Below are 25,046 nucleotides of genomic sequence, written 5' to 3' on the forward strand. Positions count from 1 at the left end.
GAGAGGCAGAGGCAGAGGGAGAAGCAGGCTCCCCACCTAGCAGGGAGCCTGATGCGGAACTCGATCCCAGGACCCTAGGATCATGACCTGAGCCGAAGGCAGACGCTTAACCATCTGAGCCACCCAGGCGCCCCTAAGCACACCTCTTTTTATACCCCATGCAGGTCAGAGCTCTCTAAATATACTGACCCGATCTTGGCAGCACCAGCCACAGCTATAATTGCACATTTATTTGTGTGAGTCTTTGCTTTGTGTTTATTCTCCCATTTGTCCATAAGCTCCCTGAAGTTCAGGGACTGTGCCTCTTTTTTATTTTTATTTTGGGGGTTTATCCTTGTATTTTCACTGTGCTATCTGACACATATAAGGTACTCATTAATTTTCTGTTAAATGTGTTTTCTTTTCTCTCTTAAAGAAGCTCTCTGAATTATTTTTAGTAAAAGATCCGTATTCTGCTCAGACCTTGCTAATTATGCGATATCTTTTCCTTTGTGTGTATATTTTTGTACTTGAATGTGAAAAATAGATGACGAGCTTAGTTCTCATTCTGTTTTGTATCATTTGGAATCTTTTCCACATGGAGGGTTCCTATTAACTTCAAAGGAAGCTCTGCACATGGAAAAGGTCCACAGGAAAAAAGTGAAAAAAGTAGAGCCCTGATTTTCATCCCAGTTAATGGCCTGGATCTCACAGAAGTTTGGGTGAGTCAACTCGGAGAATAAACAGCTGACTCTTAGTGAATTCTTCAGAAATAGTAGTGCATGTGGCAGAAAAAATGCATAAACAGACAACTGAGCAAATTCAGGGACACAATGAGAAGCGAAGAAATTCTTCGGGAGTAATTTTGCGAATCGAGACAGTAAGTACAATAGCCTGCTGAGCCACAGAGGCATGAAAAATGCACTCGTTATGTGAGCATGGGCTAATGTTCTGGAAGCAAGTCTCAATGGAAAGAGGTTTCAGTTGCTTTTATGGGCCAGAATGAATGGGCGATGTGGCAGCACCGAGAACTAGTCCTTGTAGTTTTGGGGAGTCCAGAAACATGGTGGGAAGGGGGCTCCTCAAGGTTACCCTTGTGAGGGTATTTCATGAAACAATAACTTGGAGTTCAGCTTAAAAAAAATTTTTTTTATGTGGTTATGATCCAAACTCATGTCAGTTTTGTTAGGTAAAGGTTGGATTTTATAGAGAAACCAGAAAGTCATCTCTTTGGCAGCTGTATCTTCAAATAAAAAGGGGATTTGATATAGATCTTAAATGTCATTTCCTTATTTTCAGTCAGTTTTATTGCATACTATTAATATGTTTTCTGCCAGTCCAATCAGTTCCTTATTTAAAATAGTCAGGCTTCTTTCATCATGGTGATTTCCCATGTAATAATCCAGAATTACTTCTTTTTATGTTGTGCTGCAGAGTTATTTCACTACTGAGTTGTCTATAATCTGCCTCAGTCCTCCAACATGCTGCGTTCATTACACATTTAAGGGGATCTTAAGAAATTGCCTCTTTTAAGCGAGCAATAATATGATGGCACCTTGCATTTTTAATAGCATGAATATTGTAGGAGAAAATGGAAAATCCAGGAAGATTGGAGGAAATAAATATAACTTTATATCTTACCACTACTTTTCAATCATAGTTAAACAGTTGGTATATATATTAGTCTTTTTTCTGTCTTTACATTAACAAATGTAACTGAAATAATACATACATAATAATACAAGTAGGTACTGATCTAAGTCCTTTACATTTATTAACTCATAATCCTCACAAAAACTGTGTTACGGCTGTTGTTATTATCCCAAGTTACATGTGAGGAAGTTGAGGCAGAGACTTACCCAATGTCGCTTGGCTAGCAGGTTTTGGAGCTAAGAGACAATCCCAGACAGTCTGACTCTAGAGTCCTGCTTAATCTTATCACTCCTTGGCAAAAATATTTTCTCATGTCATGCATTAGGTGTTTTTGCTCTGCTTATTTTTTTTAACCATAAGAAACCTTGAGAATTTATTAAATTTCTAAATCAATAAAGGATAGAAAAACTTCAAATATCATCTTCTCTGTTTTTAATTAACACCTAGACGAAGTGCAAAAAATTATTATTATTATTTTTTTTTTTTATTGTTTTGTAATGTGACTAACCGGGCTTGGGTATATTCTGCAATCACAGAGCAGAATGAAGCCATTGGCCTAAATATGGACTGAACCTTGGACATTGACCCTATTCCTATTTCTTTTTTAGTATAATTGGCACAAAATGTTACACTAGTTTTAGGTGTACAACTTAGTGATTTGACAAGTTTATACCTTATGCTATGTTCACAAGTATAGCTACCACCTGTCCTATTACATTGTTATTATAATATCATTGACTATATTCCTGATGCTCTGCCTTTTATTCCTATGACCTATTCATTCCATAACTGGAAGCTTGTATCTTCCATTCCCCTGCACCCATTTTGCCCAACCCCCTCAGTTTAATTTAATGTCAGAGGGTTATCTGACATTAGACATAATCTATTAGCCAGTTTCCATTTAGGCAAATAGGTTGTTTCCAGTTGCTTACTATTAGAAACAATACTGCCAGCCAGCATCCCTGTATCTGTTGTGGGTTAAGGGCTGGGGCTCTGAAATCAGACCACCAGCGAGATTTTCTTTTATGCAAATACTAAGAGGCTGAATCAAAGTGAGCAAAGTGGCCAACTCCCATGATAAATAAATTTTATTTGTTTGTTTGTTTATTTATTTATTTATTTATGCTCCTCCTATGAGGAAGGCCTGTTAGCTACAAGGAGGTGCTTGGCAGTGAAACAGGGGCCTGATTGCAATTTCCTCATCTGTCACATAAAGAAAATACTATTTCCCTCGGGGGATTATTCTGTGGATTAAAAGAAATAATATGCATGGTACTTTTAGCACAATGCCTGGCTTAGAATAGTGTTCAGTAAATGTTAGCTATTGTTATTATCCTGGAGTTCCTAGAAATGGAGTCAAATTGTATTCTTCTTTTTTTTTTAATTTATTTTGAAGATTTTATTTATTTGACAGAGAGAGACACAGCGAGAGAGGGAACACAAGCAGGGGGAGCAGGAGAGGGAGAAGCAGGCTTCCCCCGGAGCAGGGAGCCTGATGCGGGGCTCGATCCCAGGACCCTGGGATCACGACCTGAGCCCAAGGCAGACGCTTAACGACTGAGCCACCCAAGCGCCCCTGTCAAATTGTATTCTTACCTTTGCCTATTTTAGATACTTATGAAACTGTGTTCTGATTTCCTAGAAAGGTAAAACCACGAAAGGAGGATCCAGGCATACAAATGTCACTTACCCAATTCCTTCATAGTGGTGTTTTGTAAAGTCTTGAAAACAAAACAATTTATCATAAAATATTTGATAATTTTGTGTCTTAATTTGATTATTCTTTCAATTAGCTTAGATACGCTTCACCTTATTTGCTTGTTTTCACAGCTTCTTTATCCCAGTCACAAGATTAGTTCATTGGATGCGAAAATCAATTTTTTACGATATGTCAGTCCGTGGTAAGACACATCTGGGCATTGTCATGGTGGCCCTCATTTGTGATCAGAGGGACAGGGTCCTTAGCACAGAGCCTGGTCCATCAGAGGCATTCAGTAAATACCAGTCGACTGACTTATCAAGTGTCTTAGGTGAGAAAGATCTTTGAACATATTTCCTGAATTAAACTTATCTCTTAAAACCACAGGCATAAGCCCCTTCTTTCTTCTCTTGGCTGTGTGTTCTCTATGGTGAGGCTAGCTCCCAAGATAAATAAGCGAGAGAATGGGGGCGAGAATAGTCCTGACGACACTTCCCTATTTGTCCTTCTAGATTTCTAATCTGAGAAGTCACTTTACTCCTCCTGGAGGGGGAATGAGTGAGTAAGCAACCTGGAGGGAGTAGCATCCCCTGCTCTTGGCAGTATTCTTCAGCTTTCCACCACCTTTTATTCTGTTGGGTTAAATGGTTAAGCCACTGGTTCACCAGGAGCATGGTGAGCCCCCTTTGTGGAAACAGATCAACAGTCTACCAGTCCTGCTCTTGCTTCTTGAAGCCACTCCTCCCAAGCCAACCATGGCTCCTTTGGGCATCCTCCAAGCACCTCTGATGGATAGAAGGCTCTGAAATGGTTCAAAACAGTACATCAGTAAAATTCAATCCAAAGCCAGTCTGTACTTAAGGTTAAATGTTTCGTCCTTATCTTGTTTTCTGTTTCAAATTATGTCCAGTCATATTGTTCCCATAGCCTATGGAGATTCTGCAATGATTATACGACATCAGTAATATATTCTAATATATTAAGACTCAGTAATAAAACATCAACAAAATAGACATGTCCTTAATGCAAACATGAACCCCCTCCTACCATGAAGTTGTCAGAAATTCAGGTCCACAGATTATATCACCACAGGAGTTTGTAAAGTCTAAGATACTTGTGGAACATCAAGTTAAAGTCCACCCCCAATTCAACTTCTCTCAGCTTCGGGCAAAGAGAGTCTTGCCCCAGTGGAGTTGGGGTTCCTTCAGCAGCTGCACCCTGAGCTGGCCTCCACAAAAATGGGTTGTTGTTTGTGGGCTTCTGAAGTTGAAATAGTCTCTGTGTTCCTTACTTCAGAAATAAAGCAAAGGTGGGCCACAAAAGATAATCCCAGCACTAGCTCCAAATCAACCAAATTTATTAAGACAAATAGACTCTTTGATCTTTAAAGCAGTTTATCCCCGGCTACATTTATGTTCCTGTGCTCTTTTCTTTTCTTCCTTTTTTTTCTTCTAGGTACTTAATTTTTTTAAATTCCAGTATAATTAATGTATAGTGTTATATTAGTTTCAGATGTACAACATAGGGATTCAACAGTTCTATACATTACTCAGTGCTCATCATGATAAGTGTACTCTTAATCCCCTTTACCTATTTCACCCATCCCCCCACCCACCTCCCCTCCCACCACCTTATTTGCTTGTTTTCACAGCTTCTTTATCCCAGTCACAAGATTAGTTCATTGGATGCGAAAATCAATTTTTTACGATATGTCAGTCCGTGGTAAGACACATCTGGGCATTGTCATGGTGGCCCTCATTTGTGATCAGAGGGACAGGGTCCTTAGCACAGAGCCTGGTCCCTCTGGTAACCACCAGTTTGTTTTCTGTAGTTAAGAGTCTGGTTTTTTTGGTCTCTTTCTTTTTTTAATTTGTTGTTTTGTTTCTTAAATCCCACATATGAATGAAATTGTATGGTATTTGTCTTTCTCTGACTGACTTATTTCACTTAGCATTTACCCCTCTAGATCCATCCATCTTGGGGCAAATGGCAAGATTTCATTCTTTTTTTATGGCTGGGTATTATTTTATTGTACATACATGTCACATCTTTATCCATTCATCTATGGGTGGACCCTTGGGTTGCTTGCATATCTTGGCTATTGTAAATAATGCTGCTATAAACATAGAGGTTCATATGTCTTTTTAAATTAGTGTTTTTGTATTCTTTGGGTGAAGAGCCAGGAGTGTAATTACTGGATCATATGGTAATTCTATTTTAAATTTTTTGAGGAACCTCCATACCGTGTTCCTCAGTGGTTGCACGAGTTTGCATTCCCACCAGCAGTCCACCACATCCTTGCCAACACTTGTTGTTTCTTGAGTTTTTGATTTTAGCCCTTCTGACAGGTGTGAGGTGACATCTCATTGTGGTTTTGATTTGCAATTCCCTGATGATGAGTGATGTTGAGCATCTTTTCATGTGTCTTTCATGTCTTCTGCCAATTTTAATTGGATTATTTGTGTTTTTTGGTATTGAGTTGTATAAGTTCTTTATATATTTTGAATAGTAACTTCTTTATTTTACATTTTTAAAATTTTATTATGTAATGTCAATCACCATACATTACATCATTAGTTTTTGATGTGGTGATCCACGATCCATTGTTTTCGTATAACACCCAGTGCTCCATGCAGTATGTGCCCCCCTTAACACCCATCACCAGGCTAACCCATCCCCCCACCCCCCTCCCCTCTAGAACCCTCAGTTTGTTTCTCAGAGTCCATAGTCTCTCATGGTTCGTCTCCCCCTCCGATTCCCCCCCTTCATTTTTCCCTTCCTACTATCTTCTTTTTTTTTATCAGATATATCATTTGCAAATATCTTCTCCCATTCAGTAGGTTGCCTTTTTGTTTTGTTGATTATTTCCTTCACTGTGCAGAAGCTTTTTATTTTGGTGTAGTCCCAATAGTTTATTTTTGCTTTTGTTTCCCTTGCCTCAGGAGACATATCTAGAAAAATGTTGCTATGGCTGATGTCAGAGAAACTACTACCTGTGGTCTCTTCTGGAGATTTTTATGATTTCAGGTCTCACATGTAGGTCTTTAATCCATTTCGAGTTTATTTTTGTGTATGGTGTAAGAAAGTGGTCCAGTTTCATTCTTTTAAATGTAGCTGTCCAGTTTTCCCAATGCCATTTGTTGAAGAGACTGTTTTTGTTTTTGCTTTTTTTTTTTTCTATTGTATATTCTTGCCTCCTTTGTCACAGATTAATTGACCATAACAGCATGGGTGTATTTCTGGGCTTTCTTTTCTGTTCCACTGCTCTATGTGTCTATTTTTGTGCCTGTACCGTACTGTTTCAATCACCACTTCTCGTACTGTTTTGTAGGTGTGGCCATTGACTACAGCAGACATTTAGGGGTATCTGAAAGAGAGAGGGTAGACAGAGGAAACCTTCCTGGTTTTAGTCCTACCAGGCTGTCAAACAGTTTTTTTTTCTAGTTGTTTGTGAACTATACATTTATTGGGAGGATTCTCTCCCGAAGAAGTTATTTTTGTGACTGTGCACTTAACCACCAAGGGGGAGAGCCATCCAGACATGTGGTCTGAGAGAAGAATGCTGAACCGTTGCTGTCTTTTGCAACGTTTAGGACTCTGCAGTGGTGGCGGCCCTGGTTACCAGGTCCTGTTTGAGTTCCCTCCCTCCACTGTGCGGCATATTCAAAACCTAATTTTTCCTTTGCCTTTGTGTTTCCCTTCCTGCCTCTTGTTACATAATTTCTTGATCTAAAAGCCTAGGCCTCCTAAGGAGACTTTCTCCTGCCTATATAATTAATCCAGAGCCAGCTTTAGAACTTGGACTGCAGTGGAGGGTGACTCTTGAGTCTGTAAATAAGCCACACGAGTTAAGGTTAGTTCTCCACGGTTCTCTCTTTGCCCTGGGCCCGGATAAAGAATGGCCTTGAGGGAAGCTCATCTAACCCTTTCTACCTTCCACCTGCACCTGGATCTAATAAATTAAAGCTAGAACCTCAAGAGGGCTCTGTGATACATACTGGCCTCAGCTGCCTTACAGTTTAAAAGTAGTAAATTGAATTCTCCCTTCTGAGGCCTACGAGGCCTATAGATGGAAAGACTCTTTTCCCTATAGTTGAATCCTTGCCTCAGGCACACCTGCTTAGAAACCTTTCTGCCAGCCAAATTCCAGGAGAAGAATATATTCTGAGAATGCCTGTGCTCCCAAAGGTAGGTCTCTCCCAAGTGACTGGCTTGCCCTGTGCCTTTGCTGGGCCCATGCAGTTCTGCAGCAATTATCCATAGAGGCCATGCAGTATGTCAGTTACCTTTATAGAAGCAGCTGCTCATCTCTGGATTAAGCCTATGTATAAGCTTTTATAATCTACCAAGACCAAAATATCAAGCAGTTTATGATTTACAACCTCCACTTAGGCTGCAACAGTTAAAAGCCAGCTGCAAAGCTGAGAAGAACTTGTATGGTCTAACATAAGCAAGGCCAAGGTTAAAACGCCCTGCTCACAAATAAAGTTCAAGGCCCAAATCCTTGGCCACATTAGAACTTTTCCACATGTACTTTTTTCTCCATAATTTTATTCCTTGTCTGTGTATTAATTTTATCCAGTGTGCTGGCCAGATGTTGAGATCCAAACTCATTCCTAACATATAGGTTTTGCCATCCCTAGGTTCTCATAGCATGGAGGGAACTAGCTAGAACATATACTCCTTAGAGAAGGCTTGCCACTCTGTTGGCAGAGTTGCAAGTTGGAGAGCTCTTCTACTCTCCCCGTCCTGGTCTTACAGTTGCTTTCAGAGTTTCTGTGCCTGGCAAAAAAAAAAAAAAAAGCTTGCGTGCTATTTTATGGCAATAAATTTTTTAAAATGGTTGGCCTCAAGCCTTACAAATATGAACATGCCCTTTCAGCTCTGAAGGTCCCTTCTAGTCATGTAATTATGAGCTTGCTTGCTCTTGTTTACTTGGACACTCAAAACAGAATTTGATGTTCAAACATGAAGAGGCTGTAAATGCTTATTCTACTGAATGTTGGTGGCTTTTTTTTCTTTCTGGTAATTTTAAATTTGAATGCAAAATTATCATTTTATATTCCATTTTTCTCTATGAAAAGAACCTACTATCAATCTCATTTGTCTCATCATTCTTTTCAAATTTTATTATTTTAATTAATCTTTGTCTTCTTTTTCTCACTTATTTTCCTTTGTCTCGTTTTTTTAACTTCCCCTCAGCATTCTTACCTCTTTTATTCTGACCATTTTTCCTGAATGCTTGCCTTTTGCAATCTTATTCCACTGTTTTACCTTGATTTCATGATTTCTCACTCCCCTTCAATTCTTTTGTGAAAAAGTACATTAGGAATTGTTTTTTCTTGATTTTTATTTTGCACTGATTGTCATTGGGAAAACAAAAAGCCCATTTGTGGCAAATATGTTTCCTTTTTTTTTTTCCTCCAGAAAGGGCTGGGAGTAGGCCAGAGCTTCTTAAGTATTTTATGACAGCAACTTAACTTGCTGACAGCGTTCGGTGCTGAACACACTTCTGTGGGTGCCCATGAGGGGATGTGGCCATGTGCATTCACAACATGCTAGCTGTCACTCTCTTCTCCAAATGAGAAAGCCTGTTGCAGTGCAAATGACTGTAATTTCATAGAATGTAATATCTAATTTTTTGCCAATTCCTTGCAGATTTCATTTTAACTGTTATTAGTAACTCATAATTTCCATATAGTGCATTTGAATATATCCACTGGACTAAATCATGTTTACCAAGTATGCTATTTAGCTATAACATTCAGTACTTCTAGACATAGTGGTGCATCTTTGAGAGATTAATACGATGGTGCCAGTAGGATCAGGTACCTTATTGCTTCATATCATCTTAAGTCCCCAAGACTCCATTCTTGTCTTCACTTACATACTTTCTGCAATTTTTTTAACCTCACGGGCATCTCCAATCTCTTCATCTTTTCATTTTCTACCTTTTTATTAGACTCCTCCTGGTCTCATTTCTCTGCCTGGCTTAGACTGAATGGATGATAACCTGAATTAGTCCCTTGCTCCAAACCTTCAACATCTTTACACCCATGTATTTAGGTCACTTGGGCCTTGAAATTCAGAACCCTGGATCAATTCCCATTTATCTCCTCTTTTTCTACATCTAGTATGCAGAGCTCTGTTGGCAATAATTATTCAACTATGCCAGTTGTGTCCCTGCAAACCATGGCTTTCATTCTCAGCTTTCAACCATTTTTTTTAAAGAATTTATTTTTTTTAGAGCACTTTTAGGTTTACAACAAATTGAAGACAAGGTATGGAGATTTCTCATATACTCTCTGCCCCCATAAATGCGTACCTTCCCCCATTACCAACATAACTTACCAGAATCTTTTTTTTTTTAACCAAGGATGAAGCTATATTGACACATCATCACCCAAAGTACATAGTTACCTTAGGGTTCACTCTCAGGGTTGTACACTGTATGGGTTTGGAAGAAGGTATAATGATATATATCCATCATTTTAATAGCATGCAGATTATTTTTAGACCTAAAAGTCCTCTGTGCTCTGTCTATTCATCATTTCTTCACCCCCACCTCACTCCTGACAACCACTGATTTTTTTTGTGTCCATAGTTTAGCCTTTTCTAGAATATCCTATAGTTGGAATGTTATACTATATGGCCTTTTCAGATTGGCTTCTTTCACTTAGCAATATGCACCTGAGTTTCCTTTATGTCTCTTCATGGCTTGAAAGCTCATTTCTTTTTACTGTTGAATAATATTCCATTATCTAGATGTATCATGTTGTGTTTATCTACTCATCTACTGGAGGACATCTCAGTTACTTCCAAGTTTTGGCAGTTATGAATAAAGCTGCTTTAAACATACATGTGTGTATATAAGTTTTTAACTCCTTTGGGTGAATACCAAGGATCACGGTTTCTGGATCACATGGTAAGAATATATTTAGTTTCATAAGAAAGTGCCAAACCATCTTCCGAAGTGGCTGTACCATTTTGCATTCCCACTAGCAAATGTCTGAGAATTCCTGTTGTTCCACATCCTGCGTTTGGTGTTGTCAGTTTTTGGGATTTGGGGCATTTTATTAGGTGTGTAATGGTATCTCATTGTTTTAATTTGCATTTCTCTGATGGCATATGATATGGAAGATCTTTTTATATGCTTATTTGCCATCTGTATGGGGCATCTGTTAAAGTCTTTGGCCCATTTTTAATCAGGTTGTGTGTTTTCTTATTATTGAGTTTTAAGAGTTCTCTGTATATTTTGGATAACTGTCCTTTATCATATATGTCTTTTGCAAATATTTTGTGCCAATCTGTGGCTTGTCTTCTCATTCTCTTGATACTGTCTTTTGAAGAGCAGAAGTTTTTAATTTTAATGAAGTCCGGCTTATCAGTTATTTATTGCATGGGTTATGTCTTTGGTTCTGTGTCTAGAAAGATGTCACTATACCCAAAGTCTTCTAGACTTTTTTCTATGTTATCATCTATGAGTTCTATGGTGTTGTGTTTTGCCAGCCATTTTTTATTAATTCTTGTTATGTTCCCTCTCTCTCTCTCTCTTTTTTTTTTTTGAAGATCTTATTTATTTATTTGAGAGATGGAGAGAGTGTGAGGAGAGGCTGAAGGGAGGGAGCAAGAATCCAAAGCATACTCCACACTGAGCATGGAGCCCAATGTGGGCTCAACTACGACCAACCTTGAGATCATGACCTGAGCCCTAACCAAGAGTCAGATGCTTAACTGACTGAGCAATCCAGGTGCCCCCCCCTTTTCAATGACTGATTGTCCCAGTGCTCTCATTAAGCCTTCTTTCCAACTTCTCACCCTTACTCTCCTACAGATCATTTAGTCTCTGCTCTGATGAAGTAAAATGGAAAGGTCAAATATAGCCTCTCTAAAAACTTTCTATCCTTTTCCCCACAAAGGACATATATCTGCCCTTACTCTCCCAACATCCCGGGTTCACAAGATGAGGCAGCTCCATTTCTGTTCAAGGATAGTCCCTTTCTGTACTCTTTATCTTTCATTTCTATCTCCTTTATCCTTCTATCATTTTTCTTCTATCACCAGTCTCTTACTTTGTACTGTTATTTCTCCTCAAATCATAAATATGCTCAATTCTTTTCTATACTAAAAAAAAAAAAAAAGAAACCCCAAAACAACAACAACAAAATAGCAGCAACAACACCATCACCTCCTTTGGTCCTGTGTCTATTCTGATTTTAACTGTCTTTCATCTTCCTATGGTTAGAGCTCTTTCAATCATCGTCTCCATTTTTTACTTCCCATTCACCTTTCAACCCAATGAACTTTGACTTCTCCCAGAATTGCACTGCAGCTGGCATAGCTGAAGACACTCTGATGTCTGCGTTGCACTTGCCACATCCCTGTCTGTGTTGAATTTGACTCTCCCAACCACACTGTCCTTAAAATTCACCTTGCCTTTGGCTTCCATGACCTCATTGCTGTTATTTCTCTGACGTTCCTTTTCAGGCTCTTTTCTGACCACCTCTTAAATGTTGGTATTTCCCTGGATTCCACTGTGAGCCGCTGCTATTTCACTCAGAGTTTTAACTGATACACACACACACACACACACAGACGCACACACTAATGACTTGCAAGCCTTCATCTCTAGTCCTGACATACCCATTTTGCTTCAGAGGTCGGGTCACTTGAATGTGTTATTTCCCATAGGTACCTCATATTCAACATGGCCTTGGCTGAATTCGTCATCAACTCCCCTACTTTCCAAAACTTGGTTCTTCTTTTCTTCCCTTCTCTTCCTTCTGAGGTGGTAGCCCCAAGAGTTTCAGAATCTTTCTAGAACAACACAATGTCCAATAAAAATATAATATAAACCACATATGTAATTTAAAATGTTCTGACAGCCACATTAAAAAAAATGAAACAGTGAAATGATTACTAAAAATTGATTTTATTTAACCCAGTATATCTAATATAATAGTACTATGATAAATCTGCAAACATTTAATGAGGTATTTTGTATTTTTTTGGTACTAACTTCTCAAAATCCAGGTTGCATCTTACACTTATTGAACACCTGAATTGAAACTATTCACTGCGGCCTAGTGACCATGTGTGGCTAGTGGCTCCTGTACAGAGCAGTTCTCGAGTCTTTACCTCCAGTAATCTCTTATCCAGTTATTAGTCCTGCTGATTTTATCTCAGAGGTATTTCTCCAGTAAGTTTATTTATTTTCATCCTTACTGTATCATGGCTTTACATAATCTGGTTTCTCTGCCTTAGAGGGTGTGTAAGATCCACTAGAATAAAGGAGGATATAGTAGAACATCTACTTATATGTATTTTTATCTAGAAAATAAGAAAACAATTCAGACTTATTAACATTTAATATACATATTGATGCCAGCACCCTTGCTCTGAGAAGTCAATAGTGAAGTGTAAATAAAGACATAAAATATATTTTCCCCACAAAATAAAAAAAAAATTAATATTATTTATTTTATCTTCATGCAAAATTTAAAAATTCTCTGTATATTTCTATATGATGTACCTAATTTATTAACACAGTAGTCATATATAATTTAAAAATAAAATTACATGTGTACTTGAAATTTGTTTTAGTACTGCCAGGGGGAGTGAGATCACTAAAATTTGGGGTCTCATGGACCCGGATCCACTCTGACTTTACCTCACCTACCTCCCCAACCTCAACTTCTTCATCCCCACCTCACATTTTCTGTATTTAGTGGCTCTTTCATATTTTGTTCTTGTTTGTTCTTCTTCATATGGATAAACAAATAGGTAAACAAACTACTTCCTGACCTGACTAATTCTGTTTCTCTTCTAGGCTCTTCTGAGGTACCATCTCTTCAAAGAAAGCCTATGACAACTTCCCGAATTATGTCAAGTGCTCCTTGCTTGACATACATTTCTTATTACACTATTAGACTGAAATTATATTTTTATTGATCTGCATTCCCCACTAAAACATAAGATTCATGAAGGCAGGGATTACAGCATCATCATGCCTTTTTCATCTTGACATATGATAGGTTCCTTAGAAATGTTTCTTGGACTACATTCATGGCTCTCCTTATTGGAGCCAGCCTGTTTTACCAGTGAATGAAATAGTGATTTGCTCATTGCACTTTATGGAGTTTCTGGGAGACTTCCCTTGTCTCTAAAGATACATGATAAAATAATAAGTGTACTTTCATTTTAGTACTGTGATTAGTATGCTATTTGTAAGAAGCTCATAGGGTCGATAACAGTGTTAGCATGAAATGAATTGTCCACTTGCTTCTTCCTAGAAATTAGATGAGATTACTTGCACTAGCAGAGTGATGTTTTGTTTGTATGTGTACATGCAATGGCCATCAAATTTCAGTATGGATGATAATCACCTCGGATACATGTTTAAATATAGATTTCTGGGTTTCATATGTACATATTCTGATTCATTTGAACTGGTGATGGCCCAAGAATCTGTATTTTTAGAAAGCATCACAATGATTATAATATAGCTGATAGAAATCATACTCTGAGAAGTGTTGTTTCCTTCTTTCTGAACTAGAGAGGAAGAGGAAGGAGTAATTTTGAACAACTGAGAGAATTGCCTTAGTCAGTAGCATACATAGTCTAAAATGAGGTTCTATATAGAGGTCTACAGAAGTTACAGAGCATTATAAAGGAGAATGGACACCTGGCAAAAGTTGAAACAGGGAATCAAGGGTGTCAGGGACTGAGGGTGTGGAGAGAGTCTTGAAGATCAGTAAGACAACTTTGGCTTATTTCACAATTTTCCCTAGTATTGACTTATCTTCTTCAGCAAGAAAATTTACTATCAGTATTTTTTTTTAATCTAATTATTTGGGTATTTCATCTTCGTTTAGGAACTGACATGCATTAGTCATTCAGTAAGTAAATTTTTTTGATAATTCAGGATCTCTAGGATATTGAACACTTTAGGTATAGGATGATTTTTAGTATTTAGAATAGTATCATATAATTCTATACAGTATTTCATTTTGGGTTCTATGACAACAAAAATTATCTAGCATAGGGGAGATAGTAAACTATGCCATGTGGAAAAATTGAACTTAACTTTGCAACTATGAGAAAAAAACAGATTTTCACTTAAATGCATTTATAAATAATTTCTATAAAAGCTGTAATCCAAGTTATTAATGTTTTAAAATTTAAAAGCAGTTTAAAGATTTTCATGAAGATGCTACGTATTTTTTAGCATGACAAATAACAACCAGAAGTAGATGGATAAATCTAGACCATTAAGAAACTCCAAACTTTTAATTTTCACTTATTGTTTCAGCTTTCTCCCTCATCCAGTTTTATTCAGAGCTGTGAGCTGTTAAAAAGGAACTTAATTGGTTGACTTGAGTTTCTTCTTTTCACCATTTGGTGGCCAGTCTGGTGGAAATAATAATGAGATGCAAACTAGGCAAACAAATGGACCAGTGGACTGGAAGGAGAAGAGGCACTGGGCATGGAAAGTTTATTATTCATCCAATCAACTAAATACATTTTAATTGTAGCAGCAATGCCATAAATCGTCTCAGCACAAGCCTACTAGTCTGCCTCATTTAATTCCTATCTATTTCAGTTGCTTTGCTTCCACCGTCCATTTAAGTCTGCAATTTTAACTTTGTTCATTTGATGGGAGAGATTTCCCTCTGGTTATCTGTAGTTGGGGAAGATAAATTATCTTGAGTAGCTTAATAGAAGTTGGGCTTTGGGGAAACAGTATTGTTCTTATTGAAATTTATATCTTGTTTTTAACTTCACTTAGTACAAGACCTGTGCTCTCCATTGGCTCACGTTAAACTAAACATCTCTGCCAATCTGTGCGCTCTTGTAGGTGATTCGCAAGGGGTGGCTAACCATCAGCAACATCGGCATCATGAAAGGAGGCTCGAAGGGATACTGGTTTGTCCTTACTGCTGAAAGCTTGTCCTGGTACAAAGATGATGAGGTAAGCCACAGAGGATGACAGAGTTTTCTTATTAAAGTGTTTCTAATTTCAAATTAATTGATATTGTGATATACAATTTCAAGACATAAGTGGTTCTCTTTCAGTAAGACTTAGCTTGGGGTGTTTGTTTGAAGAAGCACTGTTTTTTTCCTCATAGATTTTTAATTTTATAATATCTCCCTCAAATTTCTTTTATTTCTTTTGTATAATCACATGTTCCTTAACCTGAAGAAATGGAGTTAGGAGTCAGTTGTTGCAAATATCCCTCTCTGTAATAAAGGCAAGATACTGATAGAGGGACAGCAGTTTTCATTAACTAATGTGTTGAAACTCTATATACCCAAGGATATAGAGCATCTTAAGAATGAAATTAATAGCACTGATGCAGTTAATAAAGAATTTTGGGATTGTTGCTGTGATGTCTGTCTCAAATGGCAGGCTTTCGAAAAATGTCCAAATCATAATCTTCAAGCCAGTCCTAGGTAATTGTTTATATGAATGTTGTTCTTTGAAAATTTGATAGCTTTGTAAAAGCAAGAATTATGATAATTATGCTGTTCTGGTTCATGTTAGATGTTAATAATTTTTGTCCTGTGACTTACTACTCATTTAAATCTGATAGTTATAAAAGCGCAAAAAATTGTATCAGTCTTTTGGAGCCATTAGAGTGCTATAAAATGATACTGCTAAATTTGGGAAATCATGGATGAAATTAACTATGTTTTGGAAATTTTAATAGCTCTGGTCTGACCTGAGCAGTTTTTGGTGCTTATAACGCAGTATACAAACATTAAATAAGTACTTCATGATCGCAAAGCTATTTACAGGTGAGATTATTTCAATTTTATTTGGCTCTAAGGGACACATATTTCAGAGTTAAAAGTTCTTCCAGTCCTGGCTTGATATTTTTTTGAAAGCACTACCAGGTGCCTTTGTTGGTTACTGGAGTTAAAGTTTCATGTCTTGGATAGTTCTGTTTCCTAAGTACTTTGTGCACAATAGTGTGTTAATCAGATGATCAGTGGATGACCACTAAGTTTTCTTCAGTAAGAGAAATAAAATCTTGTAGAAATGTGCAAAGAAGATTCCAATACAAAAGCTTTTTAAAAATTTTTAAGTCATATATTTCACTGACTTCAGTCAAATGTAGAATTGGTTGTTGTGAGAGTCTGAGGATTAGCAATGGTTTCCTTCCTGTGCTGGCTGCTCAGAAGTCCCCGTCATTGTGTGGGAAGATCCAGTGTTTAAACACCACAGCTTCAGGGGCTCTGAGATGCCTCCCTAGACAGAAAATCAGTAAATAGAGTACCTTCTTTTGTGTTCATTTGCCTTAAGAGATCTTCTCTTAGATATATGTTGTTTCCAAGGATTCAGAGGATCATTTATGTATATTTAAATACATACTAGTTCGGGGGCCTTTATTATTTATTCTAGGGAAAGCAAAATATTTTGTTGAGGATTCTTATTAATAATAGCTAGTGTTTTATATAGATTGACTAACTCATTCAATCCACATTAGAACCCTAAGGATAGGTGCTATTATGATCCCCATTTTTCAGAGAAGTAAACTAAACAAACAAAAAAACCCAACTTTTTGAAAAGTCATTTCTACAGGACTCAGGTTCCCTTATTGCAGATTACTTGGTGTTTGTGAGGATAACTAACTTCCCAAGGTCAAATAGCTAGTTGGTAGCAAAGCAGAAATTCAAACTCAGGCTATCTGGCTCCAGAGTTTATGTCTTCAACCACAAATGTAGGCAAGAATCCCAGAGATGCTAGATTTGTCCAAGTCAGCTTCATCCCACAGAGGATTTATTAAGACAAGTTCCAGGCATTTTGGCATTGATCTTTTTCTGGATGTTAGTATCAGGGGCTCTGAAGACAATAGGATTAGCTGCTGCTGTTGGAATATGGCTTTGGGGTTCTCTTGTCAGGCTGTGTGGGCACTGAAAGAAGGCCACTGGAAGGCACATGGTGCCCCCTATAGGGAAGGAAGCAGCTTTGAGAGCTTGGTAAGCTTATGATCACTGGTCATCCCTTCCTCTCCTCTATAAACTCAGGATAACTTTTTACAAAACTTCTGCTGCTAAAGCGCCCTCATGAGCACTTGATTACAACAAATAGAAAATAAATGTGTGCAGTTATAATATTAACTGAGTGTTGGAGACCATTTTATTCAAGTATATGTGTAGAGGGTGTTTGGGCATGGGGTGGGGTGTATAGGAATGACCCTTGAAATACAATGGTGTGATTTAGAAGTTTAGGAGAGGGTTGTTTGCTTAGTTTAGACCATTTCAAGAAAAAAAAAATGACAAGGTTGTTGCTCTATGGAATTAACAAAGAGACTAATAATACGATATCAGATATTAAGTGCTCTGAAGAAAATAAAATAGAGTAGTGAGCTAGAAAGTGATGGAGGAAGAACCTTTTGATTGGGTGTTTGGGAGAAGGTAACATTGGAACAGAGGCTAGAATGATGAGCTGTGTAGAGGATTTTGTTGACTAACATTCCAGGTAGAGGGAACCATAAGTATAACCCCCCCTCCCAGGGTGGGAGCCAGCAGGTATCCTGTGGCTGAAATGTAAGAGCATGGGGGAGAGAGGTAGGACATAAAATCAGAGGTACTAGTGGATGGGGCCTTATCCAGGCTCCAGCCAGTAATTTGGATTTTATTTCAAGGATAATTGAAAACCATTGGCTTATTCCAACAGGATGTGACATGATTGGATTAATGTTTTAGAAAGATCACTCTGGCTGCTGGGTCGGGCATGATGTGTGGGAGGGAATGGGTGTGTGGAAGGAGGGGAGTGGCAAGAATAGAAGAAGGGAGACCAGATGGGAGACTGTAGCAGTGGTCCAGATAAGAGAAGATGGTGGCTTGAGAGGACTCTTCAGTTCAGGGTAGCAAATTGATGGGCCACATATAGCCACACTGCAGCCATTAGCTACTGTTACTCATTAGAACTCTTCTCAAGAAACAAGATAGGAAGTTTTCAAAATATTAATGCCTGACTCCCAAATGACCCTTATCTTTAAATTGTTTGTTACTGGGGCAGAGCCTTTTTCCACTGGAGCCATCCTCATTCATTCCCACCTCATCATTCCTTGGCCACCACCACTGTCATCCTCTATTCTGCTCTGTTTCTCTTGCCCGAGAGTTTGCTACCACTGCAGACCACCTTTGAGCTTGCTGTCCAGGTGAAAGGGAGGGTACAGTACTGTTCCTTGCTTTCTGCTAGTATTCAACAAATAGTTATTAGTGTTGGCTGGGAGCAGAGACCAGAAGGGAGGATACAGGGAAAGGAGATCAAGAAGAAACATCAGAGAGTAGGGCTTAGAAGTAGTGATGAGTCTCTGGCCTCTTGAATTTGTACCCTAAACTCCCATCTTTTAGCAGCAATGTTTTAAATGATACTGAGATTCCATAAAGGTCTTACTGCTATAGTTCAAATACATGTGGCCTGAACATGCTTCTGTGGGTAACCTCAAAACCCCCCAATTTAGAATATTCCTTTGTGAAAATTAGCCTGAATTCTAACTCAACTTTTGGAGACAATTTGTTGTTAAATTAAGTGCTTGTTCTTTGTTCCCAGGGTATCTTTCTAATATGTGCACCAGCATCTATATACTTGGAAATCCTTTTGTGGGATAATTTATCCTTCTTAGTCAAACAAATGTGACACAGTAAATATCATTAAGTTAGTTATATTTTCATTCATTTATTCAATGACAAATTTATATTCAAATTTTTGTAGAGGATTATCATTTTTTTCTGTGTTCTGCCATCTTCCTGCTTTCTTGTGTAATTAGGTTGGTATGTTTTCATTATATCTAACTGGTCGTTGAATAAATAGCTTATTATATCATATGAATAGGTATGATTTTATGGAACTTATTAAGTCTGTAATAAATATAAATGACTTATGACATATATTTGAGATTGAAGAACAATGGCTTGAACTGTTTTCCAGGATTACATTAATTGAACAAAAACCCTATAGACCATACACTTGGTACAGTGAAAATGGTGAGGTGTGGAGGATGTTGATTTGCTATGACTAATGCCAGTGTTGAAACAAGTCAGTCTTCTCTGGGCCTCACTTCTTTTCTTTTCACTTGTTGAATGGGGACCTTTGCTGACCAAATCACCTCAAAGAGACATTCTAGGACTCTAAGAAAAGTGCTTTTATAAACTTTTAGGTGTCACATTTATATATTCATGGTTGCCATTGCAAGTAACAACTGTGCCCTCCCACTGTAAAGCCATTCTTTGACTCGCATGTCTTCTAATTTCCAGTTTTTTGTCATTTCATATTGTGAGAGTGGATGTATGGTATGTGGTGGTTTTTGTCTTGTTTTGTTTTTTAAGTAGGGAATGGTAAGGTTCAGATTCTAAGAGGGAACTCAGAGCCCATTCCTTCAGTGAGACTTGCCATGCTGCCTCCCCTCCACCTCTGGGTTCTCTTCCACCTCAGCCAAGAATTGGAGGTGATAATACAAAAACACATGATTTCCTAACGAAGCTGGCAGAGGCAATAGCATGATAACACTGTGTAATAATTTAAAACTAGAGTTGGCATGACTATAATGGGAAGTCCCCAGCATTTTTCTTGCTTTCTCCCTATTCTGAACAGATCTATCTAGCCTACCCTTGAATTTTAGATGGATTCATGAACACCCTCAAGCATCTGTGGACTGTACTTTTTGAACCATAATGCTAAATTACAATAGTGTTATCTGTAATGTTACTGATAGATGAGCTTAATAGAGAGGTTTCCACCTGTGTCCCAGACCATGTTTTTTTCTACATGTTGTCTTCAAAGAGTCTTTATAATACAATGTGGTTATAGTAGACATAATTAAACTATTTACCTGACTGTATGTTATTCTCCAACATTACTTTAAGACTGGGGCTTTCTGTAACACAAAAAGAAATAAACTGTCTTCTTGCAGGGTTAGACAGTTTATAACTAACCACCAAAGGGATTTGCCCAAACGTGGCTGACCTTCTAGATCATGCTCTAGTACCCCAGACTAGGAAATTCCCTATACAAGTGGCCCTGAGCTCTTTTCTAGGGGTTTGATGGGCCTTTTCCTAGTTTCATTCTTCCCAGGGCATTCTGCCAATGTGTGTACCCCAAGTCAAGGAGGATCTGCTTATGCAGGTGAGGACAGAGTTTGGACATGCAGGCTTGTGTGTCCACATATATTCCCTTGTATTTGGGATGGTTGATCTTACAGATCCTTTGATTTCTATCAAAATAATAACATAAGGATATTTTTGGTACTTTACTAAGGATTTGGGCAAGCACTACAGCAATTCAAACAACCTCAATTGGAATATTACATACCCCTCTGCACAGTTGTTTTATCCAGAGGACACCCCACTTGGTTGGGTATGGCAGTGCTGCTCTAGCCTTGTGCTGGCCCAGCCCAAGGACAGTACCTCAGCTCCTCTCTTTCTCTTTCCCCTCCTATTTCTTCTCTCAATGCTGTTAATCTGGATTGCCCCAAACTCAAGGTGCTTCTCACTCCGTTGTATACATCCATTCAGCTCTTCTCAGCATCTAGTCCAGCCTTTGGTCCAGCCTCAGTTTTGCATATTTGGACTAGTGAAAATGCTAAACCAAACCAAATGGACTTCCGGTTAGCAAGATGCTCCCTAGTTTGACAGTAATTGTGGTTGTAAATAGTATTCCACTAGTCATTCTACCTGCTTAAAGTCATGAAGGCCAGCTTTCTATCTGAATGATAATCTTGATGATGATCATTATCATCCTAAAAGTTAACATTTATTGAGTATTTATAGTTTCCCAGGCACTGAGCTAAGTATTTTATTTACATTTCCCATTTTAGAGATGAAGACTGAGACTCAGAGAATAATTTAGCCAGCTGCTCAGTGTTGGTGCTGTGCTCTTAACTGCCTGAACGTTTCCCAACAAATATTTTCTGAACACCTGTTATGTAGTACACACTATCCTAGTCACTAAGGATAAAACAGTTACCAAGGAATTCATGGTACCTGCCCTCCTGAAGGATATTTACCAATAAAGAAAACATACAAACAAGCAGGAAAACCTATCAGATACAGATTACAAGCTATGAAGAAAATAAATCCAGTGATGTATTTGACTTAAAGAGCATCTGGGGTGGGGATCACAGCATGGTGGGGGGGACATTGAATTGGGTGGTCAGAGGTTTGTGTTAATGTCTTGAGGCTAAGATTGAGCCTGATGAATTGAAGAAACTGAATTAAGGCCAAAGAGAACAAAGAGAGGGAAAAACTCGATAAAGATTAAGGATTTTGACCTTAAGCCTTGGAAGTTTTTAAGCTGGAAACTCACATAATAAGATCTAAATTTTTTACAGATCCTTTTGCTTGCCTTGTAAAGAATGGATTGAAGGAGCACAGAACTGAGGAGGGGAGTTGTTAGGGAGGTATGGCTATGGGCTATGTAAGAGATAATAATAGCTTGGGCTGGTTGGGTTGGTTGATGGAACTAGATAGAAGTGGATGGATTTAAGAGATTATTTCAGGTGGTGAAAACTGACAACTCATCACACGTGATATGTATTGGTTGAGTGTTCCTGCTAAATTGTAAGCTTCTTGAGACCAGGAGCCATTGACTTATTCATTGCTCTACCACCAGTGAACATGGCACTGGCAGGTGACAGTAAATATTGGTTGAGTGAAGATATGATTGAGCAAATAAATACATAAATGCAACCTAGTAATTCGTGATGTCCTGTTACGTCAGGTACCTAAAACAAATTATTTCATTACAGGGTAAACTTACAATTTAAGGTAGATTGTCTTAAAATTTTCTTAATTTTCATCATTGAAGGTTAATGTTTTTTTTTCTCCCCTGACTCTATAGCTTCCTGCACTGAAGATCATTTAAGCAGAAAATAAATTTCCCAATGTTATTTTAACACATTGTACATATATTTTGTACAAATCTTAGGATTTAGAAAAGGGCCAGGTGTAGACTTAAAATAGAAACTATCATTTCAAGAAGGACTTGGTTGGGGCTTATATAGTTTTATATTAATACTTTAAATCAGATCTGGAAGGAAAAGATGGCTTTTATTTAAAATATGTATAAAATATGAATTTTAGAAGATAGGATATTCTGATAAAGGGAGAAAAAAGCCTTATTTTTCTTAATATCAATGAGAAATGTGTGAATGATAGTTAAAATCTCTGAAGGGGATTGCTAGTTTATGTATAATGTATATGTATAATATAATAAATGTATATTTATTCTATTTATATCATCCAACATGAAGATCAAAATCATTATGGAATACTCATAGGAAAGAAGCATAATTTAACAGAAATGCTCCCAGTGAAAATGTACTAACCTTATAATATTGAAGAAAATCCAAAATCCGCATTGAAAGAAGGACATTCTTTGGACTCTTAAAAAATTACAGGCCTCATTTTTGTGGGTTGAAGTATTTGGATAGCTTGATAAGGAGATTATATAATTCCCTTATAGGGATATTTACTTAGTATTGTTTTTATTATGTGGCTGTAACAGAAGACAAATGTAACTTAGGTAATAGAAAACAAAATGGCAGCTATCTCCCTGAATGGCCCAAACTGTGAGACCAAGAAGTCCTAGAAATCTTCAGCTCTTTCCAGTTTCACTTATACTTTCAGGAGTCTGCCTGTTTCCTGCTAGGTCCCCACGTTCCCTGTGATGAGGAGTTTAGGATTGACCCTGTGAACACTATTTACACTCCTTGTGGAGTTGTTTTAGTCAGCCAAAACTTAGATATTTTTTTTGCCAAAGAGGTCCCAATAAATATTGAACTTTAAAACATTTATGTTACTTAAAATTCTTCATGATTGTAGTTGTGTTTTTTCACATATATAAGATATCTTATGTTACGCTTTTTAATGTAGGATTATTTTATACAAACATTTCCACATTGTGGTGTTATCCAAAGATTTATAACTTTGACAAATATATACAACAACCTATAATGGCAAATACTATTTCAAATTTATGAAAAATACTCAATAGGCCCAAACGCACTCCTCTAAATGTATTTTTTGTCCCACTCAAAAGTTTATTCTGGAGAAATAATATTATTTACCAGAAGAGTAAAATTTTTAAATGTGCTTCATTTAATGAATTTAAATATATATAATATTCTTTCAGGCATTTTTTGAGAGCTAAGTGAAAAAATGTAAAACCAAAATGTTAACTTCAAATTTTACGGGAATATTATTTGAAATGTTATCCTGGAGTGGCTCACTTAAGGATGACTGTGCTGGCCTCCTAGCTTTCCCTTTAGAGTTTGCTGGAATAGAATAGTCTTCTTTATGTTCTGACCTGCTATTGTGTCATTCAGAGAGGTCTCAAGCACTGTCCTGGGACTGCCTTGCAGGGTCCAGTAGAGTGATCCAGATGTGGACTCCTGTTGGCATTTGCTGCGGGTTATATGAAACACTTAAAATTGGGTGGTTATATGTAAATATTTTGTGAGACATTTTTATATCGTCTTCCTGTTTATATTTTATGTTTTCTGAACTATTGTTTAGTACTTTATTTGCTAGTCATGGGACTTTCATTTAAGGTGAAAACCTTCATTGCTCAATGTGTTTTGCAGAAGTATATTTTTGCAGAGGACATATTTCCTAAGGCCAGATTGTTAAATGCAAGAATTTAGCCTTAATTATATTTTTACTTTGTGGTTTTGCCCAATCACTTTTTTTCTTTTTTTAAAGAAACTATAGTGTCAGTTCTAGTAGAATAGCACAAAATCCTGTGCTATTTAACCTTGTGGGATTTTTAGCCTTAAGACTAAATCTTTCATTTTAAAAATGAAATATCTGAATAAAAATAGTTTTTTTTAGTCCAAACTATATATTTGAAATATTTAATTAAGTTTTGAAGAAACCAGAAAATTTTATGTAGTCTTGTGCTACGTTTTTGAAGGTTCAATCACAATCTCAGGAAAATGAAATTAATTTTAAAGACTGACATTAAAACATTTTAGTGAACCAAGTCAAAGTTGACAATTTTCTAATTTTATCTGTCTCCCACCTTTTTTTACCCATCAATGTTTGAGACATTCATATACACAAGCCAGCCCTGATCATTTCACCCCAGTTCACAGTGCATAAACTGAAGTTTTGACATTTCCTCAAGAGATATGGCAAAATATACATTGCATTACCATTGATCCCTTTCCTTGCTCTTTTTGAAAATAATCGAATTGCCTGAACATCTCAGGAGTTTCGAAGTTTACAGTGAATGGGAGCATGTTTTCCAAGTGAATGTGTTGGCCTGGAAACTCCACCTTCAGAACTGTAGTGTAATCTCCTTAATTAAACAATGACAAAGTAATAAATCTTTGTGTATCATGACACTTGGGAATATCGGAGCTTCTATTTCAATTTTCTGTATATCAGCGGAGGAGAAGCAACTGTTCTAATACATATGAACATTATGTTCAAAATACTCTTTTCACTATGTTTTGCCTAGACCCAAACTGGTAGAGTTTATTAACTCAAAATACATGATCCCCTTGAGAGAACATTATCTCTTCCCTTGTTTTCTTTTCTCCCTCTCTCTCTTAAAAAAATCATGACATAGAAAACTAAACTTAGTTTTTGTAGTAGAATTATTAGAATCACTTATTCTCTGCCAAGCATCCGACAGAAGTTATATTGTTTTGTCATATTGATTATGGGGTGCTGCAAAGTTGTGTACAATAAATGTCACGGG

General features: G+C 37.4%; 1 protein-coding gene across 7 annotated transcripts in view; it reads left to right on the forward strand.

The window, feature by feature from the left end:
* DNM3 (dynamin 3) overlaps window positions 1–25,046 on the forward strand; it is a 539,814-nt gene that overhangs the window by 268,232 nt on the left and 246,536 nt on the right. For all 7 annotated transcript variants that reach the window (XM_078077964.1, XM_078077966.1, XM_078077967.1 and 4 more), the window contains one exon: window positions 15,189–15,302. In XM_078077964.1, the coding sequence (XP_077934090.1) occupies window positions 15,189–15,302 (114 nt within the window). The remainder of the gene's footprint in view (window positions 1–15,188; window positions 15,303–25,046) is intronic.

Source organism: Halichoerus grypus, chromosome 7 (assembly GCF_964656455.1).
Source record: "Halichoerus grypus chromosome 7, mHalGry1.hap1.1, whole genome shotgun sequence".
In the NCBI taxonomy this organism is placed as follows: Eukaryota; Metazoa; Chordata; class Mammalia; order Carnivora; family Phocidae; genus Halichoerus; species Halichoerus grypus.